Source organism: Malaclemys terrapin, chromosome 4 (assembly GCF_027887155.1).
Source record: "Malaclemys terrapin pileata isolate rMalTer1 chromosome 4, rMalTer1.hap1, whole genome shotgun sequence".
In the NCBI taxonomy this organism is placed as follows: Eukaryota; Metazoa; Chordata; order Testudines; family Emydidae; genus Malaclemys; species Malaclemys terrapin.
In genome coordinates this window covers 87,243,229-87,263,555 of record NC_071508.1, presented here as the reverse complement: position 1 = coordinate 87,263,555, position 20,327 = coordinate 87,243,229, and the positions used below count along the sequence as shown (strand labels likewise).

At 42.0% G+C, this 20,327-nt stretch overlaps 1 protein-coding gene across 1 annotated transcript in view; it reads left to right on the top strand.

Annotated features, from left to right (window-relative positions):
- MAP3K9 (mitogen-activated protein kinase kinase kinase 9) overlaps positions 1-20,327 on the top strand; it is a 67,618-nt gene that overhangs the window by 30,864 nt on the left and 16,427 nt on the right. The window contains exons 3-5 of the mRNA XM_054024937.1: positions 3,128-3,308; positions 11,728-11,876; positions 17,117-17,292. Of these exons, the coding sequence (XP_053880912.1) occupies positions 3,128-3,308; positions 11,728-11,876; positions 17,117-17,292 (506 nt within the window). The remainder of the gene's footprint in view (positions 1-3,127; positions 3,309-11,727; positions 11,877-17,116; positions 17,293-20,327) is intronic.

Here is a 20,327-nt window from a genome sequence, read left to right as displayed (position 1 = left end):
CCTCTCTCACACACACACACACACCATTCCACAGTAATGGCTTGCGTGCCAGCTGTCAGAAACGGAGCTTTGAAAGGGCATTTCCGCATTCCTACAGGAGTTCAAAAAAATGACAAGATTTAAGGGGATTATGGGATGTTTCTGAAGGCCGATCAGAGCGCTGTAATGCAACACCTCATTCACACTGACACCTGTGCGTTGTAGCTAAGGCGCAGCAACCGTTATTCCTCTCGATGAGGTGGAGTACCAGAAGCGCTCTAGCTGTGGAGTCAGAGCGCTCTACGTGCCTTGCCAGTGTGGACGGGGAGTGAGCTAGTGCGCATGGGGCTTCTTTATTGCATGCTAACTCACAAGAGTAGCCAAGCCCTTAGATTCTCCCAAGTATGGTTTTCCTAGGCTTCAGTCATAATACAGATGCCCTGTGACTATACATTTAAAAGTTGATTCTCCCCCGCCCCACATCCCAACCACGCATCCATACAGTAAATGTGGCTTCTGTTGATCCAGCTGTTGGAGGAAATGGCCATCATATTATTTTCCCCAGCTGACAAGTTACACTGCAGAAGTTACTGTTGCCTTCATAAGGTTTAGAAATTCTGCTTTCCATGCTGCCTGGCCACCATGTCTCAACCCTGAACTAATGCCCAATTCCCCCCAAGAGGCCATTCTTCATGGCTCTTAGTCTGCCAGTCTGAGGTTGTGCACAAAGACTTTTTGGATGGACACCTATCCACTGGAATTAGATTGAGAGCTCCAATTTATTTATCCTACATAAATGAAAAGCTGTCTGATTGTGATTACTTTCAATCAGAACCAACCTCATTCTGTATAAACCTGTAGTCTACAGGAGCCATATAAGGCACAATATCCCATTACTAACTTCTTGAGCCAACCAATCCCACACAGGTGAAGGGATTCTAAAGCCTGCAGAAAAAATTGCAGGACAAAAATGTGCCCTTATTTGGGCTGATACAGTTGTACAAATGAATACTTGTTCTGGGTCAAGAACAAAAAAATCTCATATGCAATGAATCCTAAGTAATACAAACCCAGCATTCCTCCTATGCACCATTCCTTGAATATAGTTACCATTAATGATACTGCTGCTCATGTGCTATAGTTACAGGTGAGTCATTTGGGTGGTTGTGCTCCTTGTTTTATAGGGTTTGCATTTGGATGTAAAGTTACTGTATATGCCTGCCTATTTCCTTGCATCTTATTCTAGCCTCTCTCCTATCTTTTTCTACAACACAGACTTAAGTTTTACATATTTAGCTCATAAGAAAGCTTGGACATTTAACATTAAAGTGTTACTAAAGCTAATGGTAGTGTTTTAAATCCACTTTGCATTCACTTTGTAGTGGTGTAGATGACAGCACAAGGTGCAAGGCAATGGAGAAACCGGCATCATGCTTCTTATAGACAAGGATTCTTGTACTCTATGGTAAACTCACATTAATTCTGTAGCAAAGACTCCTTTTATTGCTGTATCATATTGCAACAGACTGGGAACTGTGGCAGCTTTATTTAAAATAAAAAAAGAGGTGCTGTAAAGTTAAATAAGAAAATGAATAATAAAATCAGTACAATAGACCTTGTGGTGCTCATTTTGATATTAAATCCAATGGAGTTTTTGCTGTTTGCACCATTTGTTTTAAATATGCTACAGATTTTTGTGCAGACAATGCATAATTACATCTTAAAAGTTGCTAGAATAGAAGATGAAAGTTTTGGCACATGAGAAAGTGTCCACTTGGCACCTAGGAAGCTGTTAAGGAGGTCTTGAATTGTAGAATAATCACACTAGCTGGATTTTTGTGCTAAAATGATCAGCAATGTCAACATTAACTGTTTCACTTAAATTGTCATCTTTAAATTTCAGTATTAACTCATTAAGATGAATGAAGTGGTTCAGACCTCTGTTTAAGCTATTTCAGGCTGTCTACAAACTCAGGAAGACAACATTATGTTGATTTACATTTGGTAGGCTTTGTTTTTTGTTGCATACTCTGAGCCCTGTCCATAGATAATGGCCATGGCGGATTTAAATATGAGTTCATACTGGAGTAGAACTGTAAGACCGTTAAACACATTTCATCTGTTTGCTCAGTTTAACTGGTAGCAGTCTTGTTACTACTTAAGTTTCTCTCTTTGCTCCTGCCTCAACCCTGTTCCCTCCCTGCATTCCATTGTGACACATCACATGCAACTTATTCACTTGGCCAAGATTTACAAAAGTGCCTAGTAATTTTTGGGTGCCTCAATTTTGGTGTTCCCAACATGAGGCAGTTTGAAGGGGCCTGATTTTCAGGAAGTGCTGAGCATCCATTCTCTGAAAATCAAGCCCTTTTAAGGTGTGTCAAATCGGGCACCCAAAATCACTGTGACTTTTGAAAATCCTGACCTGAAGGTGAGTTTATCGTATGGCCATTTCCATTTTAATGTATTTTTAAATAGAAGTGTACATCCACCCTTATGGGGTTGTTCTCCTTGATAAGAATCTCTTCTAAGCAGTTTGTGAGAAAGATGCGATAGTTGCTTTGCTCAGAAAGGATTAATTAGGAAATTATATACGAGGCACCTCCCCTTTTTTGGATTTCTAGAAGTTACAGTGGTTCACTTCCCTTTACCAGAGGATTGTTTACATAGAGTAACAGTACACAGTACGCCAAATGGTTCTTATGTCCTATTTACCTGTACCTTGGGTATCCTGATACATTAAAAACCAAAGGTCACATCTCCAGCATCCTAGAAATGCATATATGATGCTATAACCCTATATCCTCAGTTGTGTTCTAGTAAGGACTGAGTAAAAACTGAGCAAGGATTTCAGGATTTGGCCAATTTTGCTTCTGAAATCCTTGCTTTCAGGTCTTGGCTGTGATTAATGTTTGTTAATTATGGGAATGGACTCATTAATTAGACATTTTGTTTTTCATCAGATTGAGGGCACAGTTTGAGACTTCTTTTACAAGGCAAGATAATGTGTAAAGCATTCAGAAGCAGAGATTAGCTAAGGCGAGACTTAAATTTGGGAAATGGCTTCTCTTTGGGGGGAGGGGGGGGGAGATCTTTATGGATAAATCCTAGTCTCACTGTACATGTTTCATTTCCCCCTTCCCTCCAGTATTGATACTCGAAAAGGTGGAAAATGGAGACCTGAGCAACAAGATATTGAAGATCACGGATTTCGGCTTGGCCAGAGAATGGCATAAAACCACCAAAATGAGTGCAGCTGGAACATATGCCTGGATGGCTCCTGAGGTCATCCGCTCCTCCATGTTCTCCAAAGGCAGCGATGTGTGGAGGTATTGATTTGGCACTGAGTACTTGGATACTAAACATTTAAGTTCTGGGGACTGCCAGACAACCTACTGTATGCTTAATACAGTACCAATCGTGGTTAATCGAATCCCCAAACTCCTGTTTTACTAAAGCTCTGTGTCCCCTAGCTTTCCATCCTGCTGTATCATCACCCTCCTTTGGGAGTTAGGAATCCAGAACACGGGCTGTTGCTTTATGGGTTCGGACGTGTGCTTGTCCCGTCTCCATTACCCTCACTCCTCTGCAGTACATAAAACAAAATCTGTGCACTTACTTAACAATTGTCTTTTGAATAAGACACAAAATCAAGATCCTATCCACTTGTGATTATTAAAGAGTTAATTTTTGCAAGTGTAAGGGATTCAGCTGATGTTCTGGCAGTATTCCAGCTCTAGTATTACAGTCTGTCTATCTAAACTGCAGGGGGAGTTTTACCTGGACATGATATTCCTTAGTTTCATTCCTAAATCTTGCGCAGTGGCACAGAATTTCCCCAGGAGTAAAAAAAGCTCAGTGTAGCCAAGACCTTAATGAATGGGTATCGCATGTTGAGATCCTATAATATCTATGCACAGTATTATAATCCTCCTGTGAGCCTCTCTCCCAGTTTTCCTTGTTTCACATCAATCAACTACAAAGTCCTGTCTTCTGGCTACCAGCCTTCTCTCAGAGAACAGAATGAATCTCCCTTTGGAGCCATCTGTGGTGTTCTTTAGTTGGAGAGGTTCGCTGGTGAGAGAGCCACGATATTCTGCTTCTCCACAGGCCTGAAATATTTGTTGCTTCTGTGGTACTCTTAGTCCTGGCAACAAGATACTGGCACTTGTAGGATCACAGTTGAGGTGTGTTGAACAGAGCATGGTCCAGTTGGGCATTGGGCCCTGGCCACCTGGTGTCTGAGATACACGTATAGAGGAGCAAATGCCACCCAGGCAATATTATCATTTGAGAGCATTAGCCTCTTCATAAACAGACACAGTTAAAGACTCCTATTCCCACCTAAGCATGCTGTTCAAATCTTGACAGGATTGACTTTTTTTTTTTATCCTATTAGACATGTCTTTCCCCCACACCACTCTCCTGGCTAATCACTGCCAGATTGGAATTTGACTGATAAGCATCCATACAATTAATCTCTATAAGAACAACAAAATTAGCTGTCTCCCTTCCTGAGGTATGCAAACTTTTATCCCAACACCTTTCCTAAAAAGTCTCTTAATTTATTGGAAGAGCTCCTGTCTGAATGAGGGTCCTAGCCTTTTGACAGAGGTCTTATCTAGCTCATCTCCTTGATGCACAAATGCGCAGGTAGCTGTTGGAGAAGATGCTTATTATAGGCCACAGCAATGTTCTGAGGAGTGGTTTCTGCCACCAGTGCCCTAGTTAGGCTTGCTGGTAAACAATATTTTGCACTTAGCTAGCATGCATGCCTTACTATTATCACTTATTTTTTTATGTTGCAGTAACACCTAAGGGCCGCAGTCATAAACAGTGCTGTACAAACACATGACAAACAGTCCCTCCATCTGAGGCTCTCAATGTACTTTATAGACACGTAATTCTTACAACAGCCCTGTCAGGTAAAATAGGTATTTATTTCCACTTTGCAAAGGGTGAAAATGAAGCGCAGAGATTGCAATTTGTACATGGTCATACAGTAAGTAGATATCAGCTGGGTACTGTAACTACTTAATTGTGATTCCTGTCTGTTGTTTGCCACCCACCAAACACCACTGCTCATACCTTTTTATTTGTAGGTGTGGTTTCTGCTGGTATCTAGAATACCTCGCTCTTGTATAGCACCTTTCCTCCACGGATGTAGCTCACCTGGAAAGGGGCATGCCCAGCAAACTACTTCAGTATTCAAATGTTGTTTTATAGGACATTATCCCTATTTATTCCTCTGTGCATTTTCCTTTCTCCCAGATTCTGGAATGCTCAGCTGTTTTTTAGAAACATCCAAAAATGGGTGTTTGGGGAAGGGAGGAATCTCAAAGTAAACACTTCCCCAGAGAGCCATTTTATTAATGAGGAGAAATGCAAGTCCAGCAGGCCATATAGGGGTATAGCAATGGAAATTTCTAACGGCTGCGTGTACTTCACTTTGATACACTTACACTTTTTACAATACATTTTTTCTTTATCCGTGTCAGTGATATTACCATAATGCAGGAAGTGATGCCACAATATCACCTAGCCTCTTCAATTACACATGTACAAGATGCATGTCTGGCACTTCTCAGACCAGTTATCTGCCCAGAATTTTAAATTTTCACCTGTGGGAATAGAGTACTGGAATCATTTAGGCGGGTCTGACTAGCAGATGGAGATGATTCAGAGGCTGGGTATTGGATATAGAGGCTTATACTTACCTTTTAGAATGCTAATTTGAATCCAGCCAAGTCTGTTGTGACTGAAACAGACTATGCAGCAATCTAGGTGAAATGAGTCAGTGGTGGCAGTTCCTGTCCCAATGGATAGGTACTTATCACATGACCACTGTCCAGCCACTATCTCAAAATCACTAATTTATCCTCTTTGCTTGCAGTCTTAGGGCATGGCTACACTTGCAGATGTAGAGCACTTTTAGTTAAAACAGGCTTCCTAGCACGCAGTAGGGAAAGCGCTGTAATCTGTCCACACTGACAGCTGCAAGCTCATTGGCGTGGCCACATTTGCGGCACTTGCAGCGGCATTGGGAGTGGTGCATTATGCGCAGCTATCCCAGCATACAAGTGACTGCAATGTGCTTTTAAAATGGGGAGGGATGGGGTGGAGTGTGACTGTGTGTTGTGTGTATGTGGGGGGAGAGAGAGTGGGTTTTTGGGGGGCTGAGAGCATGTCAACATGCTGTCTTGTAAGTTCAGACAGCAGCAGATCTCCCCTTCCCCCACACCTCTCTCTCACACAGCATTCCACAGTAACGGCTTGCATGCCGGGTGTCAGAAATGGAGCTTTGAAAGGGCATTTCCGCATTCCTACTGAAGTTCAAAACAATGACAAGAGTGGCCACTTGACTTAAGGGGATTATGGGATGTTTCTGGAGTCCGATCAGAGCACAGTAACGCAACATCTGGTTCACACTGACACCCATGCATTGTAGCCAAGGCGCAGCAACGTTATTCCTCTCGCCGAGGTGGCGTACCAGGAGAGCGCTAGCTGCGGAGTCAGAGCGCTCTACGTGCCTTGCCAGTGTGGACGGGGAGTGAGCTAGTGCGCCCAGGGCTCCTTTATTGTGCTGTAACTCGCAAGTGTAGCCAAGCCCTTAGCAGAAAAGCCAAGAAGTCAGTAGTGAAGTTAAACTTCCCTTTCAGCTTCAGTGGTAGTCCCTCCAGGTCAGGGTTGAGTAGGGCGGGGTGGGGGAAGCTAGCGCTGCATGTTATACCTGTTCCGAGGACAAATAGGCTCCCATGCTCTCAGTCCAGTACTATTTGTCAGCACTAAATTATAATCAGGATTTTTTTTTAAATGAAGTGAGATTTCATTCTTGATAGAAAGTGTCTGTTTTCCCAGTGGGTTTTACATTGGGAAGGTGAAGGAACTGGGCTGGGGGTGTTCCATCCTTTGGATCCCCTGTCTGACTTTGCTATCGCTTGTTGGGAGGGGGGGAAATTCCTTTTTCATGTTAAGTGCAGACTCTTGGTGGAGGCAGAGAAGGAAAATAGGGCACTACTGACATTTGAAAATAAAAAACAGAAAGGAAATTAAGACCTTTTGAATAAGTTCAGAGACATCAGGGAAGGTGGCAATATCACATAGCCCCTCCGACTCCCTGAAAATCCATTGAGTAGGATTGAACCTGATGTTAAATGGCTTAAAGGATTACTGGATTACTAGGTGATGATTAATTATTCATATGAACGTTGGTTCATTTGAGTTTACAGTCAGTATTATGTGGTTCCTGTTGTAATTAAAGTCCAAACAACACTTCAGAATGCTGTAAAAAGATCTGGGCCTCCTCTCCTTCTCTATCTCCTTAATGGGGATAGAGAGTCTCTCCTGCTGCTTTTCCTTTCAGTGTGTTAACCTCTTCTACCCTCTGGTTTCTGTTTTATGACCACCAACCTTCTGCTTAAGAGGGGCTGAAAGACACTGTGTTCAATATCGCTTCTTAATTAGTTGGAAAAGTGTAGCCTTCTCTTACCATTTGGGGCTGAGAACGTTGTCTCCAGAGAATTCTGAGCACCCTACAGAAGAGATGGTGACCGGATTGGGAGCAGGAATCAAAATCATGTCTCCTGCAAGCATTTAAATTCAGCATGGGATTGCTGGAATCCCATATTTGCCCATCCCCTCTGCTTTTTGAAATTTCCCTCAGAGGGAGTATCATGTTCATAACACTTGCCCAGCAGCACTGATAGGAGCAGCAGCTGTAGAGTGAGACTGTTGAGGGACCTGGTAAATTTCACTCTGGTGCTACTCCTGGATGAGGAATACCGATGTGCAGAGTAGCATGTGTGATCTGTTGCTGGAGCTGCTCCTTCAGGGAAACGAGAGACAGACTACTTGTTAGTATTAAGAGGCTCAACGGGACATTGTCAATCTCCTTAAACCTCTGCATCTGTCTCATAAAACTGAATGACATGACAGAGCAGTGTATGGTATATTGGGTTGGTATTGCCTTCTACTGTATTATGTCACATCAGTTGCTAAATAAAAAACAGGACATGATTCATATTCCAACTTCACATCACTTAAAAATTTCCCTTATGGCTTAAATCGGATTTGGTGCTTCCTTCCCTTCTTTTGTGTTGCTATCAGCGCTAAATGGCTTCCCTCTTTCATTCCAGAGATTTCAGTAGTAGATGAAATAATAGCTAGAATTTGAAAAGTGCTGTTGGATGCTTCTGAATGAATGCAAAATAAACAGTAAATTGTGAATGGTACATCAGTTCATGTACAGTAGGACCTAGTTGTATCATATGCTCTCTAGTGTCAATAGTGGAGCACAAACCAATTCTGAGAGTCAGTATGTCCAGTACAGACACATCTACCTGGTTCAAGACACTTCAGGTTATTCCAAACGTGGTGCCTGCTTGCCTGGGGATATGGTCTGGGATGGTGTTTCACTGCCAAGCCTTTCCTTAACCACAGCATGGGGAAAAACCTCTAAAAGCTGAACTGCCATAAATAAAGTTGCTGGTTAGCTGATATGTCACCACTGCTGGCAGAAGTGCCTCTTATGGGAGTACTCTTTTTCTTGTGATAACATCATAGATGATGGTTAATGTTCCAACAGCTGTACTGGGTTTCGTAAGTCAGATTTTTCTGAGTGATGAGGTCCACTCACTACAGTGGTGCCTCCTGCTGACCATCATGGGGATTAGTTCTGCCAGGCAGTGCGCCCTCTCCAAGTGATGCCTCTCCCATCATCTTCTCTGCCTGCAAACCTGCCTCAGTCCAAGTCCTCTTCATGACTCGGCCAGAGGCCTGTATTTCCCACTTCCAGGATGGGTACTACTGTTCAGAAGTCAAGCCATTTCCCCAGTGGTGAATGGGGGGACCTGGACCCATCCAATAATCTGGGTCCTGACGCAGGAACCCTGTAGATAGTAGCCTCCTGCTGTGTCTCCTTAACTTCCTTCAATAGTGCTTCAATTCACTGGGCCACTTCCCGGTGGCCCCAGCACCTTCTTTTCCCTTTTCGCAGGGCATTCAGCCAGCAAGTCCCAACAGCCAGCCAGAAGAAGCTCCTTGTTCCCCTGGTCCCTGCCAGCAACTGTTCTGCCCAAGGTGCTACCTTTGCTGCAGCCTGCTGGGAGCACAGTTCTCACTCCTTAGGCTCCCTGCAGCAACTCGCCCTTTTGATACTAGCTCTCTGGGCCCTGATTGGCTGCTCCATGCAGCTTCCCTAGCCTGCTAGGAGGACTCACCTCCCCTGCTCCTTTCTGGGAGGGGGGTGTGGCAGGCCTCCATTAACCCCTTCCACTTGGGTGTGTGATGAACACTCCATTGCACCCCTACTTACCTGCCAAGTCTATTTTTCCCCTTTCCACTGCCATATTGCCCTTTCTGCTACTAGCCCTGCTTCCCCGCCCCCCCCCACCCGATACCTGTCTCAAGGTTCATTGCAGAGGGATTTAATAGGAAATCAGAAAATCATTTGTATTTAGCAACAACAAAAAAGGCAGGACACTATAGTGTTTTTAAAGTCCTCATCTTCTGTTTCTCTCACTTCTCTCATAATTTAAATGATCCAGATGTAGATTACCCAGTCTCTCACAAGACTTAATTTGAAGCAAATATTTTTCTCCCCTTTTCTGAAAAACACCTCACATTTCTGAGCTATCCACATTGCACTCTGAAATTTGTTAGGCTGACTACTAGGGACTATGCTAGGATTTTTGTCAGAAAGCAAACACTCCTTAGAAGGAATAAATCGTAATTTATTATGGGGGGCGGGAATCAAACCCTGGGTTTAGCTTAGCTCAGTGGTTTGAGCATTGGCCTGCTAAACCCAGGGTTGTGAGTTCAATCCTTGAGGGGGGCCATTTAGGGTTCTGGGGCAAAAATCTCTCTAGGGCTTTAAGCAGGGGGTTGGACTAGATGACCTCCTGAGTTCCCTTCCAACCCTGATATTCTATGTAATGGCTTTTTTAAAATTCCAGACTCAAGTCTAAGTCCTTAAGATGTCATTACTGGTTTCCAAGAACACAGTATTGTTGAAAACTGCTTGACTTTCTGCATTTCTTATTGACATTTTCAGAGTTAATGAAATCCTTAAACTAGGGTAGTACTAATAGGCATTCCTCCTTCCCATTTCTTGGGGCTCATTGTCATGAAAAAGAGAATAGGACTAATACTGAAAGTATGGCATGTCAATGTACATATTTATTTTTAGATTTATGTATACATGACATCTAGTTAGCCCTCTGCTCCCCATAAACACAATCAGCTCTCCACATTGCATTTTTGTAACAGCATAACTTTTAAAATGGAGTGGCATCTGGTTCTGAAGTTTTGTACCTGAGTATATACAGAAATTTGAATTTATATGAAATTTATGCAAAAATATAATTTGGCAGGCTTATTACCCCCCCCTCCCCCAATTAGGCTGTTGTGTGGATTGTCACACACAAATTACTTCTACAGGCTTCAGAGTAACAGCCGTGTTAGTCTGTATCCGCAAAAAGAAGAACAGGAGTACTTGTGGCACCTTGGAGACTAACAAATTTATTAGAGCATAAGCTTTCGTGGACTACAGCCCACTTCTTCGGATGCATATAGAATGGAACATATATTGAGGAGATATATATACACATACAGAGAGCATAAACAGGTGGGAGTTGTCTTACCAACTCTGAGAGGCCAATTAATTAAGAGAAAAAAAAAAACTTTTGAAGTGATAATCAAGCTAGCCAAGTACAGACAGTTTGATAAGAAGTGTGAGAATACTTACAAGGGGAGATAGATTCAATGTTTGTAATGGCTCAGCCATTCCCAGTCCTTATTCAAACCGGAGTTGATTGTGTCTAGTTTGCATATCAATTCTAGCTCTGCAGTCTCTCTTTGGAGTCTGTTTTTGAAGTTTTTCTGTTGTAATATAGCCACCCGCAGGTCTGTATGCATCCGATGAAGTGGGCTGTAGTCCACGAAAGCTTATGCTCTAATAAATTTGTTAGTCTCTAAGGTGCCACAAGTACTCCTGTTCTTCTTTCTACAGGCTTGTGAACCAGAATGATCAGAGAGACCACAAATCGCTCTGCCTTCAGAGCAAAAAGTAAAGCATAGCCACTTCTTGACTTAGCTTTTATATGCTTGTATTGATTTGGGATGGCTATCTTTTTGGGGGATGGAGAGGTACAGAAATCCATCAAAGTGTGATTTAGAATTGAAGGTATTTGAAAACTACAGTAATGAGCACAATACAAATATTTGGAAGACTAAATTCTGTCTAAAGAAAAAAATTCCAGTCTCTGTACAGATCCACATAGACTATTTTGCTACATGCTCTATTTTTAGAGAGTTTAGATGGTAGAATTAAGAAACCTTTGCACAATTTTTGTTAAGAGTATTTACTGCTCAAAATGAAAATGGTAAACTGTTCATTTAAAAAGAGTGAAACCCTAATTGTTGCTATATTGACTGTGCTTCTGTAACTTTGACAAATCAGGAGCCCTGTCACATCCTCAGGGAGAGGGAGTTTGCCAAAACAGGACAGCTAAATTCAGGAAGAGGGAGCTGCACAGATTAATACTGGCCAAACATCCCACAAAAGCAGGTGGTCTGTGTTCAGACGTACAAGTCCATTTAATTTTTTTGTTTTGTAAATGTCTTTATTGAGTATCCTTTATATGTGAGGCAGTCTTGATAAATAAGAGAGTCTTATGCCCTGTTTTTGCTTGAGGTTTATTAAAGTGTTTGTTATAGCCGAACACACACTTTCTGTCTCTCTCCCAATAGTTATGGTGTGCTGCTTTGGGAACTGCTAACTGGGGAGGTACCATTCCGAGGAATTGATGGTCTAGCAGTAGCATACGGAGTTGCCATGAATAAACTTGCCCTTCCGATCCCATCCACATGCCCAGAACCTTTTGCCAAACTCATGGAAGGTAAGAACCAATTGCAGTGGGAGAGATAATGTTTTATATATTTTTCTTGAGTGCTTTCCAGGAGTGCCTGTTTTTGTAGGTTTCAGTAGCTCAGACCACAGAATTAAATGGTTTTGCTCAGTGGACCATGTTATTACAGAAGCCATACTAAGCCTGCTATGACAGTTACTGTATCATAAGACCTCTAGGCTGCAGAAATAAAAGCCTTTGTGAAGCGGGGAAGGGGATGTTTTTGTCATCTTGCAGTCTTGATTGTGGGTGATGAGCTTACACCAAACCCCCAGATCCAAATACCACCACATTTGGAGTATTTGAAATCTGACTCTACTTCTGAATTTTGCAGCTTGAGCCTATTGATAGCTAATACTATTATCACTAATCAGAATGGTCTAGTGCAGAGGTCTTCAATCTGTGGGGTGCGCCCCCCAGAGGAGTGCAGAGTAACATTTGGGGGGCACAGCTGGGGCCCTCACCAACCCCCACAGGGGGTGGGGAGGGAGTGCCTCCCTGGCCCCGCACCTGGGGATCGGCCGCGGCTGCCAGCCCCATGCTCAAGGTTCCGGGGCTCTGCACCCAGCCGCAGCTGCAGGCCTCAGCCCCTGGCCGAGAATCTGCTCCCGACTCCAGCTGTGGCCCCAGCCTCTGTCCCCCCTCCCGGAGCCTCAGCCCCACTACCAGCTCAGGGGGAGGGAGCACAGATGGGGCAAGAGGGGCGCGAGGTAAAAAGTTTGGGGACCACTGGTCTAGTGGATTGAACTCTTGGCTGGGGATCAGAATTCTATTCCTGCTGTGCCATTGACTTGGTGGGCCACATTAACGTATTTTGTAATCAATGGAATAGTATCTGCTTGCAGTATTGACACAATAATTGAAATGAATGCTACTTGCAGTACACTGGTGGTGAAATGGGCCTGGTATGTGACTTTTGATGAGTCATTTATCTCACAAAGTAGGGTTGTGAAGCTTAATGTGTATATAGTACTCTCAAAATGTAAAGTTCTATATCGTACTAGTGCTAAACATCATCTGTATCCCCATCAATCTGGTAATGTCATACTCAAATTTTGTGGGGGATTTAATCATGACTTTGACATGCTGAAAAGCCCCAGGTGGTTGAAGGCTTGTTGTTTTTTTTGTTTTGTTTTTTTAAATCAGTTTCTAGAGGTGAGTTATAGTATGAATATAGTACCAAAGGAAGGAATAGTCTTTTGTAGGGTGCAATTCAGGTGATGGCCCAGATGGGTTCTCTGGCTATTTTAACTCTGCAAATGTCCCCTGAGCCATCCACTCCAATCCAATTCTTAATTTTTATCAAAATATGTATATAGAATTCTAAAAGAATGCTTAGAACTTCTATTTTGTGCCTTATAGCTGAGGCTCTCATAGCGCTTTACAGCCATTAAAGAATTAAACCTCACAACCCTCCTGTGAGTCTGGTAGTATTACCTCCACTTTACAGATGGGGAAAACGGAAGCATAGAGAGATGAAGTGACTTGTTAAGCATTACCCAATGAGTTAGTGGCAGGGCTGGAAATAAACCCAGCTTATCTGACTCCCCCTGCTAGTGGGATAGACTTGCCTTTGACTTAAGTAGGTGTCACTGGGAGGTTTGTCTGCTTCTGGAATACTTTTCTTTCTCTGTCCTGTGATACAGATTACAAACAGTTCAATTAAAAATCTAGAATTCTGCATAATGTTTTGCTAAAACAATGAGCTATAGGATTTCAAACAATAGAATTGCAGATACAGTACATATATCTGCATTAGTACAACTATGACCTTAAGTGACAGTCTGGTTACGAAATTGGGAGCAACTTGTCAGGTGGATGTGGTTACCAAGAAATTACTGTAAATGAACACTTGAAAGTATAGTAGCCACTAAGGATGGAAACAATGTAACTTGTTCACTGAGATTCCCCTGGTCAGATACACGGGACATGTTATGGGAACCCGATTGTATGCCAGTGAATTTAAGTACAGCATAAAGAATCCAGTGCAGCAAGCTCAGTCTAAAAGAGCTTATGACAACATTGAGCAGTCAGTTTCAGTGCATTTTATACTGACAGTGTTTCTTAAGAGAAGGGAGTCAGAGTTTCTTAAAATCAAACGTGGGTGTTGGTGGGGTGGAAAATATTGGAGGGTGTGAAATAAAGTTGTATGCCCTATATTTCAACCCAAAACCATAGAGCAACCACCACTTCCTCTTTTGAATGTTTAGCTTCATGATATCCAGGGAGAACGACTGGAAGGGAATAAGAAAACAATCACTTTCCTCCCCCTTTGTCAAAATTGTTTGTCAAAAACACCATTTCCCTTCCTGGTGAACTCTGATTCCCCTAATGCTGATTTTGCTTTTGAATTACTGCTCTGGTGGTCTTTACTGAGATGACAAACATGAACTTGCCCTCTTCAGAGAAAAGATTTGTAAGTTACAGCGTCCTCATTAGTGCAGATAATGGCAGCTCTATGCCTGGGAAAATAAAAGCCATGGACCACCTGCATAGTTATCAAGCTCACTCACTCATGCACTTGGTTGGCTGTAGCACTTTGTTTTACACTGGGTCATGTTTGCTTTGCCATGCTTAAAAACTGGGATAGAGGGGTAGGGATTATGCCCTTGACAATTTTTCTGTATCGCCCATCGTCACTAATTGGTCAGCAGCAGGGAGGCTACGAAGCAGTTTTGGATGTCCCTGGTTCTGCACATAGCTATAAGAAGCATCTTGTGAGCCATAAAAATGTTCATTCCTGTGTTGCTTTTGGGACCCAACCAGATGCCTAAAGAACAGCATCCTGATGCAGAAAATCTCAGTATCAAAATTCCCAAATGGAGAATTGCAATAATTAAAACAAAAAATGCAAAATCAGAATCCCAGCAGAGTCAAAAGGAATAAGAAATAGGAGTTCAGAATAATCCCTTGTGCAACTGTGTTAAATTAATAGAATTATTACAGGGATGAATTTGGCTCATGATGTCCTCTAATCTAAATGGCAATTTTAAAATGATAAAGCATCAGTAGAATATTAATGTTCTTAGAATGTGCTAAACTTCCTTTTTTTTTTCTCCTTCCAAAAAGCAAGCAATATTGCACTTTCTTGCACAATTTGCACAACTTCCCTTGGCCATGTGGGAAGCCTGTGCTTCAGCCCCTCCAGGTATTGGTTAGAAGGGATGGTTACATTTACACATTGGGAAGGCCCTCTGCATTACAACATGTGTATCTGCAACTGTGGGGTTGAGGTTGTTCTACTCTGCCACCTCTGGGACTATGGTCATGTGATGGGCCTTTCCTATCTGACTTCCTGTTAAAAGAACAGGAGTACTTGTGGCACCTTAGAGACTAACAAATTTATTAGAGCATAAGCTTTCGTGGACTACAGCCCACTTCCTCGGATGCATATAGAGTGGAATAAATATTGAGGAGATGTATATACACACATACAGAGAGCATAAACAGGTGGGAGTTTATGCTCTCTGTATGTGTGTATATATATCTCCTCAATATTTATTCCACTCTATATGCATCCGAGGAAGTGGGCTGTAGTCCACGAAAGCTTATGCTCTAATAAATGTGTTAGTCTTATGGTGCCACAAGTACTCCTGTTTTTTTTGCGGATACAGACTAACACGGCTGCTACTCTGAAACCTGACTTCCTGTTGGGGCTTGGCATGCAGGAGTTCTCTAGCATTAAAGGGAATAAGTGTATCGCTCAGGCAGGAATCTACGAAGACTGCACTAGAAGACAATATGAAGACTGCACTAGGAGACAAAATATAGAATGAAACACTGACATTTGCTGAGGAAGGGGGCCTACATTTGAGGTGAGGGGATTGAATGATTGGGATTTTCCTGGTCATGAGAGTTTCAGATCATCCACTTAACATGATGGTATTTTTAAAAGCAGGAGCTTGATAATTTAAGAGTTTGGGATTTTATTATATACTGTTCTCTAGTTAATATCTCTGGGCCACATTGCTATAGTACCTGAGCATCTTTTATATACTGTTGCCTGTTTGGAGCGGCTAAAAATTGTACATGTTGTGGTAAGATGATGCCTTAAATTCTGTATTTTGGGAGCTATATAATAGAATAATTTACTGCATTTTGAGTTCACTTTTTGAAATGTGGCAGCTCAAATCTGGTTTAGATTAAGTGGAAAAAGTTACTTGTTCTTTGCTCATCTAAAACAAACACATACCACACAACTGGGTGTCAATGACTGACTGTGTCTGCCTGGGACTAGAACAGCAAGGGATATTGCAGATCAGAATTGAAGATATATAGGATAGGATATACCTTCACTGCAAAGTTAGCTCAGGCACTTACTCAGTTGTTGCCCCTCACCTCCCTTTCATCCACACAATCAGCCCTCTTACCTGAGTTAAGTGGTTCTTTCTACCTCAACTAGCTGGCGTAGTTGGGAGTATGGGTTAGAGCCCAGCTTTGCTTTCACTTAGACTGATAACCTGCCCACTTTGCAGTGAGGTTGCAGGCTAAATCACAAGAGTGCTGATAGTCCTTCAAGCCTTCTCACAATTCCTTCTGTGTGCAGGAGGACAGATGAGTTCTTCTACAATTCACTGGAAAAGAATCCATAGAGTGGCTCTGCTAACTGCAGCACAAACAGCTATGAGACATGCTCACAGAAGTCCTAGCAGCTCACATGGGGGAGCACAGCACCAATGAGGACACAGTAACTTGGGTATGGCTTTGTATTGTGGCTGCTCACACCCACTCTAGGCTAACTTAAGTACTATTCACCCAAATTAACTCTCCAGTGAAGTGCAGAAGAAGCTTATACTAACCCTTGCTTCTCTATGCTGAGCTATGCTCTCACAGCAAAATCAGTCTCTGCTCCATAACCAATTAGAGTTTAAAGCAAAGTATTTGGGTGAAATATTTATGCTGTGTGGTTTTTAACAAGATTGGTAGTGTAGTTATCTATAAATTGAGTCAGTCGCTAACAATATTTTATTTATTTAACATCTATATTTCAGTAGCATTTAGAAGCCACCAAATCAGGATATATTTAAAATGACAGTCCCTGCCCCAAAGAGCTTAGTCTACAGGAGAAGACATGAGGATGAGGTTGGGGGATGGGAGAGGCAGGGTAACAAAAATGCGGTAGTGCATGATTCTTAGCCAGTCAGAAGGAGTAAACACAACTTGCCACCTGCTTAGTCTCTAACCTACTTATTCTGATGTTTAACAACTTGCTTGCCTTTGTCCTGTTTTAGACTGTTGGAATTCTGATCCACACTCACGACCATCTTTCGCCAATATACTAGACCAACTCACTACCATAGAGGAGTCTGGCTTCTTTGAAATGCCCAAAGATTCCTTCCACTCCTTGCAGGAAGACTGGAAGCATGAGATCCAGGAGATGTTTGATCAGCTTAGAGCCAAAGAAAAGGTAAAAAGGGAAAAACATTCCACTCTCATGTTATCTTGGACTGTGATCTTGTCTAGTTTCACAGCCTAAACAGGTATCATCTTTGTATGTTAGTTTCTTTTACTGGCATTTTTAATATGTACATAAAGGGGTTGGAATGGGAACAAATTAGGTTGTAGTACTCTTCCATGCTGTGTCCACACCTAAACTCTGCCCGCTTGTGACATCAAAATGAGAGTCCAATCACTCATATTGAAGATTTTTCCATAATATGATAGTTCCTCTCCATTTTTCCATGTGTTACCTGGCAGTGAAATTGTTAACAATCGTGACAAATACATTATCATTAGGCTTACATGTCAACACCCAAATAATATGGAAGAGGCAGTTCACATTCTCAGAGCTGTTTTTTTGGGCTGCCTGCAAATTCAAGCAAACATCAGTATTGGTTATATAATGGTCATCTTTTCAAGGTTTTGGTCACAACCACAAGGGCTAGAGACTATAATTTTTTTTTAAAATTATATTTCAGATACTGGATCACAAGGTACATCTGCCAACCCAATTTGACTCTTTGTAGGGAATTACCTCAGCTCATCATGTACTCGGGAAGCTTTTAAAAATGTCAGTATGCCTGTATTTTTAGGGGTCTCTTGATATAATCATGCTAGTAATGGTATTGACCTCTTTCTTTCACAAATCATATGAGTTTCCCACTTGACTGATTTAGTTGATATGGCACTAAATTTTGCAGTGCTGTTCTAGGTGTCAAATACACATGTACACTTAAAATGTACTGGATTTGGTCTGCACCATATTGCCTGCAGTGTCAGTAACCAGGTTGTGACACATGGAGCCTCTAATCTCTGACCTCCCCAGGCTCTAGACTGTAGGGATTGCCAATAGGCAAGAGCAACAGTAAAGACAAAATGGAAATAGCCTCAGAGGATGGATCAGCGAGAAGAGAAGTTCAAGTAGACAGAGCTGTTGTACCCTGATTTGCCCCCTCCCCATAGCAGGAGTTCTCCAAGTGTCTGGAACTGATGCAGGGCAAGAGGAAAAAGAAACACAGCTGGTGGCTGGCTTGCTAAAAAGCTATCTGCCTTTCCTATACTTTTCTTTATGGTCTCTGCTGCAAATAGTCACTGGAGCCACTGAAGCATCTGTCACCCAGCTACTCCCTACCCTGTTTTCTCTGTTTTCCTGGAAGACACCAGCAGGTCCCTTTGCCTTCCCTTTTCCTCCTTCCCCTTCCCCTAGTGGCATTGAGCTGTCTAGTAAGTGTAAGAGAAACACTGGGTGATTGAGTGTGGCAGCAGACTAAGTGGAGACAACATTGGAGGATAGTAAGGACAAGGGGATGGGCAATGTCCGCCACCAAAAATAAAGGCTGCTCAGTGAATGGGGGTGGAGTTCTCGTGTACTGTCAGAAAAGTGAACGTAAACTGCAGCAGCTCCTTTACTGCCCTTGTAAAACATCTGCTTACTATGGTCAGTATAAGAAGAGGGGAGGAAGTCCCCATCAGTGTATTACAATGGAATGACTTAATAGGTCCACCGGTTGGGCTGGTGGATATATGCCTAACCAAGGTTAAGGGAACAATGAGCTTATCTATAATGAAATTGTCACTTAAAGGTCAATTTGCTTTAGGCTCAAATGTTAAATTAGGGGTTGAGGGAGAAAGGGCTCTTTAAAAAACACAAAACATTTAAAACAAGCCAAAAAAAAAAAAAAAAAAAACCCTTAATGTGAATAGGAATGTGTTCAGAACTTTTTTTTTAAATTACATGAACTTTTTTTTGCATATAAACACTTCCCTCTGGTGGTGGTGTCCTTTGGTACATGTGGTACAACAGCATTATGTTAGTGCTTTAGAGGCAGAAAATGAAACAGTAAACAAAACCATCAGTTATGAAAATTAAATTATTTAAATGTTTAGTTTTTCTTAAATTGTTTGTACAGTGCATAGCACTGTGGGGGCCCCAATCCTGATTGCAGTTCCTGGTGCTACTATTATAGAAGTAAAAATATGAATCATCTATAGCATTCAGAAAAGGACATTTTGAAGAATACTTACTTAAAAAACAAACACTAGTTGTCAAAATAAAGCTTATTATCAAGCTTGTGGGATGGTATTACAGATAACAATGAGGTTACAAAAAAAAAGAAAAGGAAAAAGAGAGAGAGAGAGAGAATTAGTTTAAAAATCCATACAATTTAACAGGATACTTCCAAACCAAAAGGAATTAAACTTGAACTCTTCAACTTTTACCTTTGCAGTGAAATTGACCAACTGGAGATAATTATTCTGTGATTTTTCTGAAACCTTTTGTCCTTGTGGTGAGAAGGAAGGAATTTGATGGGGAGAGCAAAGGATTTGGAGATCTCGGGAACAATTAATTCCAGTTGATCCGTTTCATCAACAAAGGGCAAGGTGAAAAGTTAACTTTAAAGTCCTCCATATTCACAGGGATGCTGCACCCTAGCATGAGTTGATAGGAATGACCGCTATATAATGAACATTTAAAAGGAAACAAATAAACCTCACTTCATCTCTCTTGATAACGTTATTGTGTAGATTTGTGTTAGAGCTCATAGACTCAGTCTTTAAGACCAGAAGAGACCATCCTGATCATCTAGTCTGATGTCCTGCACGTCATAGGCCGCAGAACCTCACTCACCCACTCCTGCAATAAACCCATAATCTCAGATAAGTTACTAAAGTCCTCAAATAATGATTTAAAGACTTCAAGTTACAGAGAATTCACCATTTACTCTAATTCAAATAGAGAGTGACCCAAACCCCATGCTTCAGAGAATGGCAGAGACCATAGGGATTTTTTTGCCTACCTGACCTGGGGGAAAATTCCTTCCCAACCTCAAATACGGCAGTCAGTTAGACCCTGAATGCATCAGCGAGACCCATCAACCAGATATCTGGGAAATAATTTACTGTAGTAATTCAGAGCTCTCCCTATCTATTGCCTCATCTCTGGCCATTGGAGATATTTTTTTTTTTTTAAAAGGAGATATCCTATCTCCTAGAACTGGAAGG